Source organism: Pholis gunnellus, assembly GCF_910591455.1.
Source record: "Pholis gunnellus genome assembly, chromosome: 10".
NCBI classification, from domain to species: domain Eukaryota; kingdom Metazoa; phylum Chordata; class Actinopteri; order Perciformes; family Pholidae; genus Pholis; species Pholis gunnellus.
In genome coordinates, this window is record NC_136537.1 from 26889253 (window position 1) to 26907397 (window position 18145).

At 37.3% G+C, this 18145-nt stretch overlaps 2 protein-coding genes across 2 annotated transcripts; one reads left to right on the top strand and one right to left on the bottom strand.

Moving 5' to 3' along the window:
- Positions 1-1664: 1664 nt before the first annotated feature.
- mrnip (MRN complex interacting protein) lies at positions 1665-10472 on the top strand. The gene is made up of 7 exons (XM_079167233.1): positions 1665-1796; positions 5230-5289; positions 5481-5581; positions 5691-5739; positions 7130-7269; positions 8292-8355; positions 9827-10472. The coding sequence occupies exons 1-7, from the start codon at positions 1737-1739 to the stop codon at positions 10268-10270; spliced, it is 918 nt and encodes a 305-aa protein (XP_079023359.1). The 5' UTR covers positions 1665-1736; the 3' UTR covers positions 10271-10472.
- Positions 10473-11119: 647 nt separating this feature from the next.
- Positions 11120-16682, bottom strand: LOC306702202 (putative pancreatic secretory proteinase inhibitor). Its single transcript, XM_079167758.1, has 4 exons — positions 16194-16682; positions 14983-15014; positions 13014-13126; positions 11120-11374 (listed from the first exon to the last, which is right to left on the bottom strand). Exons 1-4 carry the CDS (start codon positions 16351-16353, stop codon positions 11329-11331), a joined length of 351 nt encoding a protein of 116 aa, XP_079023884.1. The 5' UTR covers positions 16354-16682; the 3' UTR covers positions 11120-11328.
- Positions 16683-18145: the final 1463 nt, after the last annotated feature.

Sequence of the window (18145 nt, forward strand, 5' to 3'; positions counted from 1 at the left end):
GAAAGGACCGACCCTCAGTTATGTGATGAACCATTTATTTATTGTTTTTATTTAAATGTTTGAAGGTTAATAAAACAAACAAACAGCTGAACAGGTTTATTGATTAGTGAATCTGAAAGTAAATGAACTAATAATAACTAATATTATATTGATCTTCATATTTGATATACATATACACATATTTGATCTTTATATTTATATTGAGTAAAGATTTACATTTAGTTTATATTTAGATGTATCTCTGCCTGTTCCTTTGGCTGCACGTCTCAGTGGAAACACCTGAGACCCTCTGGGTTCTCCGGTGGGTTCTCCGGTGGGTTCTCAGGTGGGTTCTCCAGTGGGTTCTCCGGTGGGTTCTCAGGTGGGTTCTCAGGTGGGTCCTCCAGTGGGTTCTCCGGTGGGTTCTCAGGTGGGTTCTCCGGTGGGTTCTCAGGTGGGTTCTCAGATGGGTTCTCCAGTGGGTTCTCCGGTGGGTTCTCAGGTGGGTTCTCAGGTGGGTTCTCAGATGGGTTCTCAGGTGGGTTCTCAGATGGGTTCTCAGGTGGGTTCTCAGATGGGTTCTCAGATGGGTTCTCCAGTGGGTTCTCAGGTGGGTTCTCAGATGGGTTCTCAGGTGGGTTCTCAGATGGGTTCTCAGGTGGGTTCTCAGGTGGGTTCTCAGATGGGTTCTCAGATGGGTTCTCAGGTGGGTTCTCAGGTGGGTTCTCAGATGGGTTCTCAGGTGGGTTCTCAGATGGGTTCTCAGGTGGGTTTTTGGTCCTTCCTGAGACGCCCATTTTGGTTTTGGTTGCGTTTATGGTTGGTTTCTACCTACATGATACAACACGCACACACACACTCACTGACACTGCTGAGCTGCTGAGGTCACAGACTTCACATGTCACTGTTAGTTTATGTTTGTCTTTTATTACTTTAAACCTAATAAATAATAGTTAAACTGCTTCATTGAATGCATTTCCTTTTTTGTCATGGCCCTTCGGCCTGGTTTGTGACATATATTTAGTTTATAGCCTATTTATATTTATGTTTATATTTATATTTAGTTTATATTTATATCAAGCGACCCTGAAGCGAGCAAGAACGGTTGTAGCCGACCCCTCTCACCCTGGACAAACACAGTTTATGCCCCTTCCATCTGGCAGGAGGCTGAGGTCCATCAGGACCAAGACCTCACGCCACATGAACAGCTTCTTCCCTTCGTCAGTCGGGCTCATGAACAGAGCCCGGGTCCCCCACTGACTCTGTCATCCCCAGGACAGATTCCTACCGGTCACTCCCCGCACATCCCTTCGAATTCACTCGACACTTTTACACCACACTTAAATCTCACTTGTTTATAGTCCTGTTATCTGTTCGTTTGCGCACTTTATTATTTTATATTTCACTGTATTTTATATTTCACTTTATTTTATATATTTTTCTGTACATGTTAATATGTTTCTACTTTGCACTGTGTTGATTGTCGTTGATTGTTAAATGTTATGCACCTCCCGTCATGTCAAATTCCTTGTATGTTCAACATACTATGATTCTGATTCTGCTCTATTATTCAGTCCTCCGACCTGCAGGAGGCGCTCCGAGAGAAAAATGCCCACTTCCGGTTTCACTTCCTGTTTCCGCTTTAATGTTTTTCCTCTTCTACTTGTTCAAATACAACCGGGAACACGGACCTGTGTTACAGAAGATATATATATATATATAGTAGATTCAGTATATATATATTCAGAACGTCTGTCATGGTTCAGGAGTTTCACGTCCTCAGGTGTTCTACCTGTGAGAGCTTCCAGGTCCAACAGGTAACAGATAAACTCAGAGACAGCTAATTGTTTTTAGCTAACATTCCAATTAAAATAGTGATAAAAATGATCGTGTCATGTTTTCAGTTGATTTAATGGTGTTATATTAAAGTTTAACTTTTACCTTTCGAACTAAATACCGTTTTAATTATTAAAGTTAGCTTTGCCTTTACCAATATATAATATATATCTATATATAGATATATATATATAGATGATATGCTGCTGGTTCTTATATTTAATATTGTTGTATTAACTTGTTAATCATCAAAATGAACAAATAAGAGACAGGTCTTAATGTGTGTTCAAACTGATAAGATGAGATATGTATATATATATTATATACATACAGAGCTATACTCTGTATGTATATACTGTCGTCTATACTGTCGTCTATACTGTTTATACTGTCGTCTATTCTGTCGTCTATACTGTTTATACTGTCGTCTATACTGTTTATACTGTCGTCTATACTGTCGTCTATACTGTCGTCTATACTGTTTATACTGTCGTCTATACTGTTTATACTGTCGTCTATACTGTTTATACTGTCGTCTATACTGTCGTCTATACTGTCGTCTATACTGTTTATACTGTCGTCTATACTGTTTATAGTATAAACAGTATAGACGACAGTATAGACGACAGTATAAAGTTTATACTGTCGTCTATACTGTTTATACTGTCGTCTATTCTGTCGTCTATACTGTTTATACTGTCGTCTATACTGTCGTCTATACTGTTTATACTGTCGTCTATACTGTTTATACTGTCGTCTATACTGTCGTCTATACTGTCGTCTATACTGTTTATACTGTCGTCTATACTGTTTATAGTATAAACAGTATAGACGACAGTATAGACGACAGTATAAAGTTTATACTGTCGTCTATACTGTTTATACTGTCGTCTATTCTGTCGTCTATACTGTTTATACTGTCGTTTATACTGTTTATACTGTCGTCTATACTGTCTATAGTATAGACAGTATAGACGACAGAATAGACGACAGTATAGACGACAGTATAAACAGTATAGACGACAGTATAGACTCTATACTGTCGTCTATTCTGTCGTCTATTCTGTCGTCTATACTGTCGTTTATACTGTTTATACTATCGTCTATACTGTCGTCTATACTGTTTATACTGTCGTCTATACTGTCGTCTATACTGTTTATACTGTCGTCTATACTGTCGTCTATACTGTTTATACTGTCGTCTATACTGTCGTCTATACTGTTTATACTGTCGTCTATACTGTCGTCTATACTGTCTATACTGTCGTCTATACTGTCGTCTATACTGTCGTCTATACTGTCGTCTATACTGACGTCTATACTGTCGTCTATACTGTTTATACTGTCGTCTATACTGTCGTCTATACTGTTTATACTGTCGTCTATACTGTCGTCTATACTGTTTATACTGTCGTCTATACTGTCGTCTATACTGTTTATACTGTCGTCTATACTGTCGTCTATACTGTCGTCTATACTGTTTATACTGTCGTTTATACTGTCGTCTATACTGTTTATACTGTCGTCTATACTGTCGTCTATACTGTCGTCTATACTGTTTATACTGTCGTTTATACTGTTTATACTGTCGTCTATTCTGTCGTCTATACTGTCGTCTATACTGTTTATACTGTCGTTTATACTGTTTATACTGTCGTCTATTCTGTCGTCTATACTGTCGTCTATACTGTCGTCTATACTGTTTATACTGTCGTCTATACTGTCGTCTATACTGTTTATACTGTCGTCTATTCTGTCGTCTATACTGTTTATACTGTCGTCTATTCTGTCGTCTATACTGTCGTCTATACTGTTTATACTGTCGTCTATACTGTTTATACTGTCGTCTATTCTGTCGTCTATTCTGTCGTCTATTCTGTCGTCTATACTGTCGTTTATACTGTTTATACTGTTGTCTATTCTGTCGTCTATACTGTTTATACTGTCGTCTATACTGTTTATACTGTCGTCTATACTGTTTATACTGTCGTCTATTCTGTCGTCTATTCTGTCGTCTATTCTGTCGTCTATACTGTCGTTTATACTGTTTATACTGTCGTCTATACTGTCGTCTATTCTGTCGTCTATTCTGTCGTCTATTCTGTCGTCTATACTGTTTATACTGTCGTCTATACTGTTTATACTGTCGTCTATACTGTTTATACTGTCGTCTATTCTGTCGTCTATACTGTCGTTTATACTGTTTATACTGTCGTCTATACTGTCGTCTATACTGTTTATACTGTCGTCTATACTGTCGTCTATACTGTTTATACTGTCGTCTATACTGTCGTCTATACTGTTTATACTGTCGTCTATTCTGTCGTCTATACTGTCGTTTATACTGTTTATACTGTCGTCTATACTGTTTATACTGTCGTCTATACTGTTTATACTGTCGTCTATTCTGTCGTCTATACTGTTTATACTGTCGTTTATACTGTTTATACTGTCGTCTATACTGTCTATTGTATAGACAGTATAGACGACAGAATAGACGACAGTATAGACGACAGTATAGACTCTATACTGTCGTCTATACTGTCGTCTATACTGTCGTCTATTCTGTCGTCTATACTGTCGTTTATACTGTTTATACTATCGTCTATACTGTCGTCTATACTGTTTATACTGTTTATACTGTCGTCTATACTGTCGTCTATACTGTCGTCTATACTGTTTATACTGTCGTCTATACTGTCGTCTATACTGTTTATACTGTCGTCTATACTGTCGTCTATACTGTTTATACTGTCGTCTATACTGTCGTCTATACTGTTTATACTGTCGTCTATACTGTCGTCTATACTGTTTATACTGTCGTCTATACTGTCGTCTATACTGTTTATACTGTCGTCTATACTGTCGTCTATACTGTTTATACTGTCGTCTATACTGTCGTCTATACTGTTTATACTGTCGTCTATACTGTCATCTATACTGTCGTCTATACTGTTTATACTGTCGTCTATACTGTCGTCTATACTGTCTATACTGTCGTCTATACTGTCGTCTATACTGTCGTCTATACTGTCGTCTATACTGACGTCTATACTGTCGTCTATACTGTCGTCTATACTGTCGTCTATACTGTCGTCTATACTGACGTCTATACTGTCGTCTATACTGTCGTCTATACTGTCGTCTATACTGACGTCTATACTGTCGTCTATACTGTCGTCTATACTGTCGTCTATACTGACGTCTATACTGTCGTCTATACTTATCACATTTGCACCTTTACTGCTATTTTTTGCACTTCTGGTCAGATGCTAAAACTGCATTCCGTTGTCCTAGTACTTGTACTCTCTGCAATGACAATAAAGTTGAATCTGAATCTGATTATATATGACGTCACTTCCTGTGACATCATTGTTATTAATATTTTGTATTTCCCTGTTCGTTGTCTGTCAGGTGAAGAAGGTGAACAAGTGGAGCTGTAAACTGTGTGGAGAGAAACAGTCACTGCTGAAGGTTAGAATAAATATATCTTATATATAAATGTATGTATATTTATATACATTTGCGCACTCACCTGGGGAAGGGTGAGTATGACCAGTGATGCTATGCTGTGATTGGTCCATCTGCGTTCTAAGGGCGGGACTTAGTGAAGGGTCAGGGTTCAGGGGTGTCATCTGACGCTCTGTGTGCTGATTGGTCGACAGGAGTTTGGGCGGGGCTCTGGAGCCGACTGCAGACGTCATGTTCAGAAACTTAACGCCTCGAGAGGAGCGATGATGGAGGAGCAGGAAACCTGGTCTCTAAGGTAACACACCTGTCCTGCAATACTCAGCACTGCTCACCCGTTTGTCCAGGTGTCCTCACCCGTTCCTGCCTCTTGCTTTAATATGAGCTGTAATGGTTGTTGTTAACAGGAAGCAGGTGGAGGCAGATATAGAGGATGTACCCGAGGAACACGACCAGGTGACCACACACACACACACACACACACACACACACACACACACACACACACACACTAGTCTCTTAAACCCTAGGCCTATTTTTAGGCCTCTGCTTGAAAATGTCATACCCATACTCAAGAGAGTGTAGATCTCTAACTATAAGGTCTATTTGAATAGTTTTTTTTTATAACAGAAACACTTGTGAGATGTGTTCAGATGGGTACATATTGTGTAAATCTTACTGGTTAATAGTGAATGAAGATGGCACACAGCTCAAATTGAAAATGTTCAGGTTCGCCTGAAAAAAAAAAGCAATTTTATTGTTAATATTTTTTTTCTTTATGAGGCCGTGTAGCCTGAAAACTCTGTCTGCAAATGTTCACTTTGATAAAGTAAAGAATAAAATATTTAGAGAGGTTTCAGTACAGAGAATTCAGGCGAGGTCATCATTTTGGAACCAGCTGTTCCATTGTACTTTTATATACTATATAACTATATATTTCACTTGTTTTATCAATAATATTGTTCAAACATCCAAATCCAGCAGTTTGGCATCATTTTGAGAGCCAGGGTCCTCAGAGCCTGTAAACATGGATCCATCCTCGTCTGACAGTCTTCATGTGTGTGAGCGGTGCTTTCTGGGCCTGTGATTGGTCAGATTCAGACTATGAACCGTCAGAGTCTCAGGGGGAAGCTGGGCGTCAGCTGGTGTTGATTGACAGAATCGTGAGCCAGTAAAAATCCAAAATTCGCCGTGCGTAATAACGGATTCACCGAAAAGTCAAATCCCTCCCCCCGGTCCCCCCGGTTCCCCGGGCTTGTTTTACCCCCCTTTCACCAGGAAACAGATAAAAAAACACTGGATATACATAGCAACAGTGTAGCTTAGCTGGGAACGGACTATTGGACCTTTCTCTTCATGATTCTTCTCAAAGTAAGGAGCTTTCACGTTTCTTTTTGCTGTTGAGTGGCTTGGTGTTGTGGTGCTTGTTGGCTTGTATCTCTGTAACGCTTTCACGGAGAGAAATTCTGAAGATATCTCTGGATTCTTGGTCGAATTCTCTTGCTGGTAGACATATTGGTCGGCCAAGATAGTTGTTAGCTCTTTGTTCGTAGCCGTCTCCGGAGTGCGAAGCTCGCCGACTCACGGTGAAGAATACGGTGAAGAATACGTGATATTGTGGGAAATCTTCTTAGTTAGTTAGTATAATGGTGTATAATTGTGTTTGCAGTGTGTAAAATGGTTTACATGATTAAATTGCTCAGTATTTCTTCGTTAATTCGGTATATAGCTTGTGTGTAGCATCAATAATATTTATTTATGAAAAGTTCATTCTACGACACTAAACGCAAGTTAATATTAATCATATTCAGAAATATGAACTCTTTTCCTCTCTAACTGTTTCCAGATGAGGCCAACGGGATCGAGCCGCTGGAGCAAATACCTGGACACACCTGAGGAGGCGGAGCCAGAGGAGGAGGAGGAGGAGGAGGAGGAGGATGTCTTGATGGACAGGCAACAGCTCCATGGCAACAACATGACTGACAGGTGTGACACCTTCCTGTTAGTCAGAAGAATGTTTTCTACTAAACATCTGTAGTGACGGACAGCTGAGATCTGCCCAGAGACTAAACACCATAAACCTCCACAGTGAGGAGGGATTATTATCTATAAATATCTCATATTCATAAACTACTTTATTATCTTTATACAAACTTTAAAGACACAAGTTAAATATAAAAGTAAATATTTACTCAAATGAAGATGTTTAACACTTCCTGTTTCTAAACAATCTAAAGATGAATTGTTCTTCTTTGTTTAATCTCTGACATTTAAACAGTGTTTTTATTAACTAACTATTTATGATTACGTCATTTTCTGAGCTCAACTTTAGATATTTTTCTTTTGCCTAAAAATACAATCTCAGATTTTTTCACTTCACTTTAAGTTTACATTTTAAGGCGACAAAAGACAAAAGAATGATTAACTTCACTAAATGTAAGAACTCATAAAATAGTCAGACGATCAAAAATAGCTAACGCTGCAACAACAGAATAGAACCTAATAAATATCTGTTTTAAGAAATCTATTGTTGTGCTTTTATAAATGAGGTTCATGGTGCTGTTAGATTGCTGCTACAGCGAGCTGAGTCCTTCATTCTACTGATGTATAGAAAGTAACACGTTTCATATTTCAGATCTTTATTTGATTCATTTATTTCATCCCTTTCTGGGTTATTCCACCAAATGTAGTTTTGTGTCTTTTGTTTTAACTCTTCTTGAGTTCAAGAACATGTTTTCTTTTCCTCGAGGTCTGAAAACCTGCTTTGGTTGTTTTAGACACAACTTCAGATAATTTACCTGAAACTGGGAAAAAACAAGATGTCATCAAAACTACTTTCAAGTTTTGCAGAAAGAGAAAAGAGGAATTCAGATATAAAAAAAGTTTATTTTTAGTTAAAATTATTATGAAGAGATAAAAAAACTATTTTGTTTTTATAGCAATGATTCTCAAAAGTTCCATTCTGAATCCAGAAATCAGATTTTAAAAGGTCTGTGATTAACAAACAGGAAGAGGAAGAGAATAAAGGGACGAACAGATGGAGGAAGACCAGACAAGTGGACACCTGAACAGGTAACATGATGACATCACGATGTTTTACCTGAGTCACACTTTATATTATTATATATATTATTACAATCTCTTATCAAAAAAAGCTGTTTAGTTTTAGTCATATACTGGCTCCATAAATCGTTTTATAAAAAATGTTGATCACACCTGGATCAGCTGATCACACCTGGATCAGCTGATCACACCTGGATCAGCTGATCACACCTGGATCAGCTGTCAGTCGGCTTTAACAGCTGGAGAGACTTTAGAGGAGTTTGTCTGTTCTCATGATCTCTGGACTAATAATAGGAACTAATAACACTAATAACTCATAAACACAGTGATCGTCTCTGGAGTTAAACTGTGTTCATGAGATCAGGATCATTTCTACGGCGCAATGCGTTCGTTTTATTTATGAATTATTTACGTCTGAACGTTTTGAAATTCTGATTGTGACGTCAATATTAATTAACCCAAAATATGGTTATGCTTTCTCTTAAACACTGAATGAATGTATTCGGCTCCATGTTTGAGGTTCAATGATGAAACTCATGAAACTCTGAATGATCCTCAGTGACTGAATGAAATGATGATCAATGATGTAAAGATTCACTTTCATCCTTTCATCATGAAGTTATTGAGGAAACATCATGAAAACACTAATCTTTAATAAATGAAGGAAGTTGTTTGTGGTTCTTTTGTTGTTCAGACTACAATGAACATCTATTTAAAGCAGAGAACAGATCAAATATAAACTAGAGTTTAATCTGATCTTCACTCTGCTGTTAAACTCAGTCATCAGCTGCAGCGTCCAATCACATGATGAGCACTGAGGGGGCGTGTCCTCCGTTACAACACTTCCTGGAAGGCTGCTCTCGTGCATCCTCGCTCATGGCTCCTCAGAGATCTCTCCTCTCTCCTCTCTCCTCGCTCCTCGCTCCTCTCTCCTCTCTAAATAAGAGCTTTGGGACGGCCGGCAAGATGGAGGAGCAGAACAACTTCCGGTTCGATCGAGGAGCGAGCAGCGAGGAAACGACAATTAAGAGACTTGAGATGTTCCCTCTGTCTCATGTGGTCATTAATGCACCGATGTGAAACGCCACTACAAGACCAAACCTGCATCTTCAGACCAAACACACCCTCCAGTCTGAACTGAGGGCACGATGTTGAGATGTGTAGAGATTGTTTTTTATAAAGTTGACGGAGACCAGCCGAACTTTCCTTCTTCACCTTCATTCATTTTTCTAAAATCATTCTTTTAAGATGCAAGTTTTTCAAAAATTCTTTTTTGTATTTTATTTTTAGATGGAGCCCTTATTCTACTTGAAATGAGAGAAGAACATTTATTTATGTATTTCTATGTATGATTTATAATCCATCCAGTTAAATGTGAAAACTTAATTATATATTGTATTTTAAAATATAATTGATTGTCGTAAAAAGTCATATTATAGTTTGTCTGCTATTAAATCCTTCTGATTTCTTTCCACTGCAGTCAAATTGGTCCAGTCGGATGATGAAACCTGGTAAGACCACTAGTCTGAACCACACCAGTCCTCCCAGTGAAAACCAGACCAGAACCACTAGTCTGAACCACACCAGTCCTCCCAGTGAAAACCAGACCAGAACCACTAGTCTGAACCACACCAGTCCTCCCAGTGAAAACCAGACCAGAACCACTAGTCTGAACCACACCAGTCCTCCCACAAAGCAGAGCGTTCATCCTCCCAGTGTGAGTTCTGGTGCAGTCTCCAGATGGGCTCGTTTCCTCCCGTCTGCCTGTCAGGAGGAGGGGGAGGAGCCTTCTGTCAGTGGGCGGAGTCAGTCAGTGGGTGGAGCTGTCTCGCTGTCCTGTAATGACGTCACTCAGGCCAGAGCCGTACTTCCTGTTTCCTCCATGTTTGAGAACGGAGAGAACTTCAGCTTCGACGACTTCTAAACAAACACTGAACGATTGTTTCAGCTTTATATGTTGTGGAATATATTGATCCATCCACCGTGTTACTGTGAGCTAGTTCAACACTTTATTCACCACTGTTATTGTTCAGCCACAGAAAACACATTGTGTATATTTCTTACTGTAAATGTATTATGTTTTAAGACCACAGATTCTGTTCATGTTTTTACTGTTCAGATTATTAATAAACAGCAACACAATGTACCAATCACCAGCGTGACCATAGTCGTGGTAGAACGACAGAAAGTTAGAGTATAATGTGTCATAAAAGTCATAGTATGGTATGTTGTTGGGAACGAAAAGGAGCGTGTTTGAGTTATCAGCATATATAAAACTAAATTATTAATGTCAGTAAGATTATTAACGATTATTAATAATAACAGGGACCACTAACCAAACTATAATGTCTCATAATTAGTATTCACTCACAATGTCAATGAATGGCTGCTCTGTAAGCTGGCTAATGATGAACTTGAGTCTGAACAAGTGATTGCCCTCAATGGTCTTCTGTCCTCAGCCGAGACAGATGAGCTATATTCCTCCAGGTCTGCAGCAGAGAGGTGGACTCTTCCCTCCAGACTCGGACAGTTTGAACAGTTGGTCTTGTTCTGCAGATTGGAGGTCTATAGGATGGGGTATAATGAGGTAGTTTCCAGTGAGATGTGGTCTGATGGGCCTCGGTGGGGCATTAGAGTCCGTTAAATCACAAAACGTCTGCTTCTCCTACTTGAATAATAGGAATGGCATTTAAACATTCTTACCCACCAAAGATTTGTGTTAAAAGGGGACAAAGTTGAACTCAGAGAAAAAGTAAAACTTTTATTAGTGGAAGACTTCAATGAAAATATAAAACACAGCATTATCCAACAAATATATTTTAATTTGTATTATTATGGCTGCAGTCATGAGTGTGTGTGTGTGTGTGTGTGTATTTTACACGCAAACAGCTACATTCAAACACAAGTCAAATATACATGTGATGACATTGTTAGTTTGCCAGAAATGTGATGACATCATTGAAGAGTTGGATGAGGTCATCCTCAACAGGGCCCCTCCATGACGATCAAAATATCAGCATTTCTCTCCCTGTACAGAAAAATCCAATCATCAACAATAAGAACAGTGAAGCACACGATGTCTCTAAAGCCCAGAACTCAACTGTGTTTCTACTTCTGGACCGATGTCAAAGCATCGAACACTGTCGGCTTCACTTTTTACAAACTAAAGTCTCTCACCCTCTTAAAATGAAGAGAAACCTGATGTTACTCACAAACCACTGTCCCTACTTCCATTCTCAACAGGTAAACCTCATCAGGGTCATAAAACACACTCATATAGTGACAGTAGAGCTGAAAGTAACATTTCATCCATGCTGTGAAAATAAACAGGAAACAAAACTTTACAATTGGGAAATAAAAACCTGCAAAATGAGTGTAAGTTTGATTTATTGAATGAACAACCCCACATTATTTAAGTTCAAGTTGTTCTCACTCCCAAGAAGTAAAATACAGCAGATTGTTCAGAGGCCCTACGCTGTAAACTAAGAGGATATACACGGTCGCAGTTCAGGAGGAAGTAAAGCAGGAAGTCATGTGACGTATGAAGAGCAGGAAGTGCACGTCAGTAGAAGGTAAATGATGTGAACCAAGGAGACCAGTGTTCATGTCCCATGTTAACAGAGTCAACATTGACTTTAACTTTTACATAACATGCTCAAGGTAATGTAGTTAATAACTACCAGACTTATTTTACCCAAAAGCACAAATGTTTTGTTAACTTAACGATTGCAGAGCTTTTATTTTGAAAAGACAGTGTCTGCATGTAACTAAGGGCAACGAAGAGCGTTGTGGTATGAAGACCGTGGACCACTGACGAGCTGCTGTAACATGTTGATATATTCCTCCAACAACGACTACAACATACTGCTTACTGCTGTGATAATAGTAATAGTATTATTACTATTATAATAAAAAACACAACAAACCCTTCACACTTCACTTTACACTAGACTACACTTTACACTACACTTTACACTAGACTACACTTTACACTACACTTTACACTAGACTACACTTTACACTAGACTTTACACTACACTTTACACTAGACTACACTTTACACTACACTTTACACTAGACTACACTTTACACTACACTTTACACTAGACTACACTTTACACTAGACTACACTTTACACTTCACTTTACACTAGACTACACACTACACTTTACACTAGACTACACTTTACACTTCACTTTACACTAGACTACACTTTACACTAGACTACACTTTACACTTCACTTTACACTAGACTACACTTTACACTAGACTACACTTTACACTAGACTACACTTTACACTACACTTTACACTAGACTACACTTTACACTAGACTACACTTTACACTAGACTACACTTCATTCACACATCCATTCATAAACTCTCACACAACAGTCCACCCTTTGGGAGGAGCAGAGGATCGAACTGTGGCTCTTATAGTTAGTGGACAACCCGCTCTACCTCCTGAGCCACAGCTGTTTATTAGTTCTGATCTTGTTGTTCATCTCCGATTGGTCAGTGAAGTCATCTGACAGGTGTGACCTGAGCAGCAGCATGTTGAGCTGTCTGTCCCAGCTTGATTGATATTTAAATATACAGAAACTAATCAGTCAAACAAATCAAAAGGTGTCAGAAGATTGTAAGAGAAAGAATGAATGAAAGACTCACAGTCTGTGGACACACAGAGAACATTCATTTGGGTAAGTGAAGCCATCACTACCGCACACCGGAGAGTAGTTCAGAGGACACGCCCGAGTCACGCTCATCCACTCACAGGAAGGCTGCAGACATGATACCAAACACAACATACATGTCATCATGGGTTAGTGTGGAATCAGCTGCAGCAACAAAACCAAACAGGATGTTACATGTCATCATGGGTTAGTGTGGAATCAGCTGCAGGAGCTCTTATGTACATCAAATTCAATATTTACATTCTATTCTATTTACAAACAGACAACTTTGAAATACATATTCATCTGTTCTTTAATGATTCCTGCATGAAACAGTCTGTTGTCTGTTTAACGCCTAAAGAAGCAGCGACTCATCTTAGTTTTATCATCAAACCCTTCAGCTTGTTGAATCGTGAAATAATCATCTTGATTTTTAATCAACATCGTCATGAAAACTTTATGAACTAGAGACTGAAGAAATAATACAAATGATTGATGTTGGGACACATTGTGTCACTTCATGATACTGTCAGACACGAGAAATTCACGAGAGATTCTTTGTGTTCCTGTAATTCATCTCAGCTGCTCAACATGTTCAGGTTGGTCATAGTTTGTATATATATATAATAGTTTGTATATATATATAATAGTTTGTATATATATATAATAGTTTGTATATATATAATAGTTTGTATATATATATAATAGTTTGTATATATATATAATAGTTTGTATATATATATAATAGTTTGTATATATATATAATAGTTTGTATATATATATAATAGTTTGTATATATATATAATAGTTTGTATATATATAATAGTTTGTATATATATATAATAGTTTGTATATATATAATAGTTTGTATATATATATAATAGTTTGTATATATATATAATAGTTTGTATATATATAATAGTTTGTATATATATATAATAGTTTGTATATATATATAATAGTTTGCATATATATAATAGTTTGCATATATATATAATAGTTTGTATATATATATAATAGTTTGTATATATATATAATAGTTTGCATATATATATAATAGTTTGTATATATATATAATAGTTTGTATATATATAATAGTTTGTATATATATATAATAGTTTGCATATATATATAATAGTTTGCATATATATATAATAGTTTGTATATATATATAATAGTTTGTATATATATATAATAGTTTGTATATATATAATAGTTTGTATATATATAATAGTTTGTATATATATATAATAGTTTGCATATATATATAATAGTTTGTATATATATATAATAGTTTGTATATATATAATAGTTTGTATATATATATAATAGTTTGCATATATATATAATAGTTTGTATATATATAATAGTTTGTATATATATATAATAGTTTGCATATATATATAATAGTTTGTATATATATATAATAGTTTGTATATATATAATAGTTTGTATATATATATAATAGTTTGCATATATATATAATAGTTTGTATATATATAATAGTTTGTATATATATATAATAGTTTGCATATATATATAATAGTTTGTATATATATATAATAGTTTGTATATATATAATAGTTTGTATATATATATAATAGTTTGCATATATATATAATAGTTTGTATATATATATAATAGTTTGTATATATATAATAGTTTGTATATATATATAATAGTTTGCATATATATATAATAGTTTGTATATATAATAGTTTGTATATATATATAATAGTTTGCATATATATATAATAGTTTGTATATATATATAATAGTTTGTATATATATATAATAGTTTGTATATATATATAATAGTTTGTATATATATAATAGTTTGTATATATATATAATAGTTTGTATATATATATAATAGTTTGTATATATATATAATAGTTTGTATATATATATAATAGTTTGTATATATATATAATAGTTTTTAGACGTTTCTCTTTGTTTCTTACCCTCCTGTAGAGCCGGGATTTATCTTCAGCGTCTGAAAAGGAGAACGTATTTCAGGTATATTTTCTCATATTCACAGTTTGAATCGTGATCCTGACTCTGAAACTATAAACTCAGTCTTCAGTAACTACCATTAAAACGAGCTATTTACTCTCTACAAGTTGCACCATTACTAACTGAAGAATGTCTTCACAGTACTTTAGCGATGAGTAAATGTGTTTCCAGGATTACATCTGTAGCTCTGAACACTGTGACCAGCGACTGAAGTAAACAGGAAGTGACTCGAGCATCAACAGCTGTAGAACAGTTATTTCAGTCTGACTGTTTCGTTTCTATGATGGAGAAATGAATTAATAGGAATCAGACGATGTGATGATGTCAGCGAGCTGATATTATCTGCTCATTTAGTGTCGTGTTATAAACATTATGTTCTATACTTTCAGGTTTGCTGTTAAATATCACTTTAGATCATTAAAAAGCATTTAGCGACAATAAGTCAGCGAGCTGATATTATCTGCTCATTTAGTGTCGTGTTATAAACATTATGTTCTATACTTTCAGGTTTGCTGTTAAATATCACTTTAGATCATTAAAAAGCATTTAGCGACAATAACAACTTATCACTGTGACGAGATGGACGAACAACAGATCCTGTTTTTATAGAGCAGTTTTACTCTCCTTATTGCTCTCTTCTCTCTTCTCTCTCTTCTCTCTCTTCTCTCTCTTCTCTCTCTTCTCTCTCTTCTCTCTGTTCTCTGTTCTCTCTCTTCTCTCTGTTCTCTCTCTTCTCTCTTCTCTCTCTTCTCTCTGTTCTCTCTCTTCTCTCTTCTCTCTTCTCTCTCTTCTCTCTCTTCTCTCTTCTCTCTCTTCTCTCTCTTCTCTCTCTTCTCTCTTCTCTCTCTTCTCTCTCTTCTCTCTCTTCTCTCTCTTCTCTCTTCTCTCTCTTCTCTCTCTTCTCTCTCTTCTCTCTTCTCTCTCTTCTCTCTCTTCTCTCTCTTCTCTCTTCTCTCTTCTCTCTCTTCTCTCTGTTCTCTCTCTTCTCTCTCTTCTCTCTCTTCTCTCTCTTCTCTCTCTTCTCTCTTCTCTCTTCTCTCTTCTCTCTCTTCTCTCTGGTCTCTCCTTATTGCTCTCTTCTCCCTCTTCTCCCTCTCTCCTCTTTGTCCTCCTCTCGATGCTCTCATGTTATTTAACAGCGGATGAGGTGTAATCTTACCTGCACAGAAGAAAGCACAGAGGAGCAGAAGAGTCCTGACAAACATCATGATGAAGAGGAGCTTGAATCTGCGTGTTTTCCTGCCGTGTGATTGGCTGCTGATGCTTCTGTGTGCAGCTGCTCTGTGGTTGTGATGTCTCCGTCGGTGCGTTGTTGTCATATAGAGGAGGCTGAACTTGTGTTGTTGTGACGGCTGCTCATGTCTTTTGTTCAGACTTTAATCTGCGGATCAACATTCTGTCTGCTGTGAAATATCGCTGACAAAGCGCAAACCATGAGGAAGAACGACACAAACACACGAGCAGAAAAACAAGAGTCTGCAGAGCAACACATGAACACATGAACACTAAAACCTTCATAAAGATATTAAATCACAATCAAAGGTTCAAACAGCTCTGATGGAAACTGCTGCCTCTGAAGATTAAATTATAATTCAGATTTATAATATTTCATGTGAGTTCTATGATCAGCGTGACTTTGAGTCCTTCTCGTGTTGTTTAGACTCGATACTTTAAACGCGGCGCTGATCTTGTCTCTGGTGTTCATCGTCGCCGTCACAAAGTTACAACAAACTCTTCAACAAATCAGCATCACCGGCGATCACAGCTGTGACTGAAGACGTAACGGATGAGCTCTGTGATTTTACACACAAACACAAATCCATGAGTCTACACACCAGAGAGCAGCTGAAGAGCCTGAAGAATGAGAAGCAGAACAGATATTAATAATAACTTATTACGTGACACAGCTTGATATCGATCCTTAATCTGTAGCTGCTCATAAACATCAGGTCTTTGTGTCTTTGTGTCTTTGTGTCTTTCTGTTGTTTCTGTCGCTCTGGGCGTCTGTGGCTCAGTGGAGAGCAGGGCCGTCCTTCAGAGGATCGCCGGTTCGATCCCCGGCTCCGCTAGTCGCATGTCAATGTGATGCAAGACACTCAACCCCAAAACGTCTCCCAGCTGAGCCTACGGTGTGTGAATGTGATAGAGTCTGGATTGTAAGTGGCTTTGGAGCGTCTGCTAGATGTAGTGTGATGTAACGTTGGTCTTTGTTTGAAGAGGAACAGAACCACCAGACTCTCTTATCAGGAAAGGTTTCCTGTATTCGGCCAATCATCATGATCCTCGTGGTGCTGTGACTCCAGACATGACGTTTCTTATTCCCTTAGCTAGATACTCATGAACATCTTCTCTTCTCGGATCGATCTCTCTTTTCAGAGGCTTCAGGATGTTTGATGTCCTCTGGCGTTGATGCTTTGTTGATTTGTTCTTCTTCTACAGTCAGATCCAGTTTGCAGCTCCACGTTTTTTCTTCTGGATTGATGGATGCTTATTGATATCTTAGCTGATAAGAAATCATCCAGTGACTTTCCAGTGAATCTCTAGAAGCTTCATCCAACAATGGAAATCCATGAGCAATAGTATGTGCAGCTCCACCTGCTTCCTCTTTTCTTTGTTTAAGTTTCAGCATACTTTGCTTTTCATTCTCGACATCTCTTCTTGGTGTTTGGAGGTCGTCTCATTGGTTCTTCTATCCTGTTTACAGGAACTGCAGAGTAGCCCCTCCCACTCTGCTCGTCATTGTTTCAAGACTTTTCTTAGCGTGAGTGATCCAATACCTTCCTGTCCACCAGGAGAGGATGTCATATGTTGATGCATATGTTGTGCTGATCTTCTGACAGGATGATCGGGTGTTTGCACTCTTTGCAGCCTCTCAGCTTCAGCTTGTAAATGGGACTACTCCTTTCAAACGTTTTCAAAACATCTCACTGTTAGATCTTTCCTTTTGTCACAACTGGAACTGGTAGGTCTGAATCACTGTTCTGCCTTTTCTTACTTTCACCTGAACTGGAAGAATTGATAGTGTTATAGCTACCTGCCCCTGTTTGGCTTCTATTTGACTGTAAACCGTATTCCTTATTAAACCTACTGCTTCCTCTGATGTGTGCATTT

What these genes read in the sequence shown, in the direction of transcription:
- mrnip (XM_079167233.1), top strand. Translation starts at nt 1,737, where the DNA reads ATGGTTCAGGAGTTTCACGTCCTCAGGTGTTCTACCTGTGAGAGCTTC. An exon ending in GGCAACAACATGACTGACAG is followed by an intron (nt 7,270 to 8,291) that starts GTGTGACACCTT and finishes ATTAACAAACAG; the next exon opens with GAAGAGGAAGAGAATAAAGG. An exon ending in ACAAGTGGACACCTGAACAG is followed by an intron (nt 8,356 to 9,826) that starts GTAACATGATGA and finishes TTTCCACTGCAG; the next exon opens with TCAAATTGGTCCAGTCGGAT.
- LOC306702202 (XM_079167758.1), bottom strand. Translation starts at nt 16,353, where the DNA reads ATGACAACAACGCACCGACGGAGACATCACAACCACAGAGCAGCTGCA. An exon ending in CTGTGCTTTCTTCTGTGCAG is followed by an intron (nt 15,015 to 16,193) that starts GTAAGATTACAC and finishes TCTCCTTTTCAG; the next exon opens with ACGCTGAAGATAAATCCCGG. An exon ending in TCTCTGTGTGTCCACAGACT is followed by an intron (nt 11,375 to 13,013) that starts GTGAGTCTTTCA and finishes TTTTCTGTACAG; the next exon opens with GGAGAGAAATGCTGATATTT.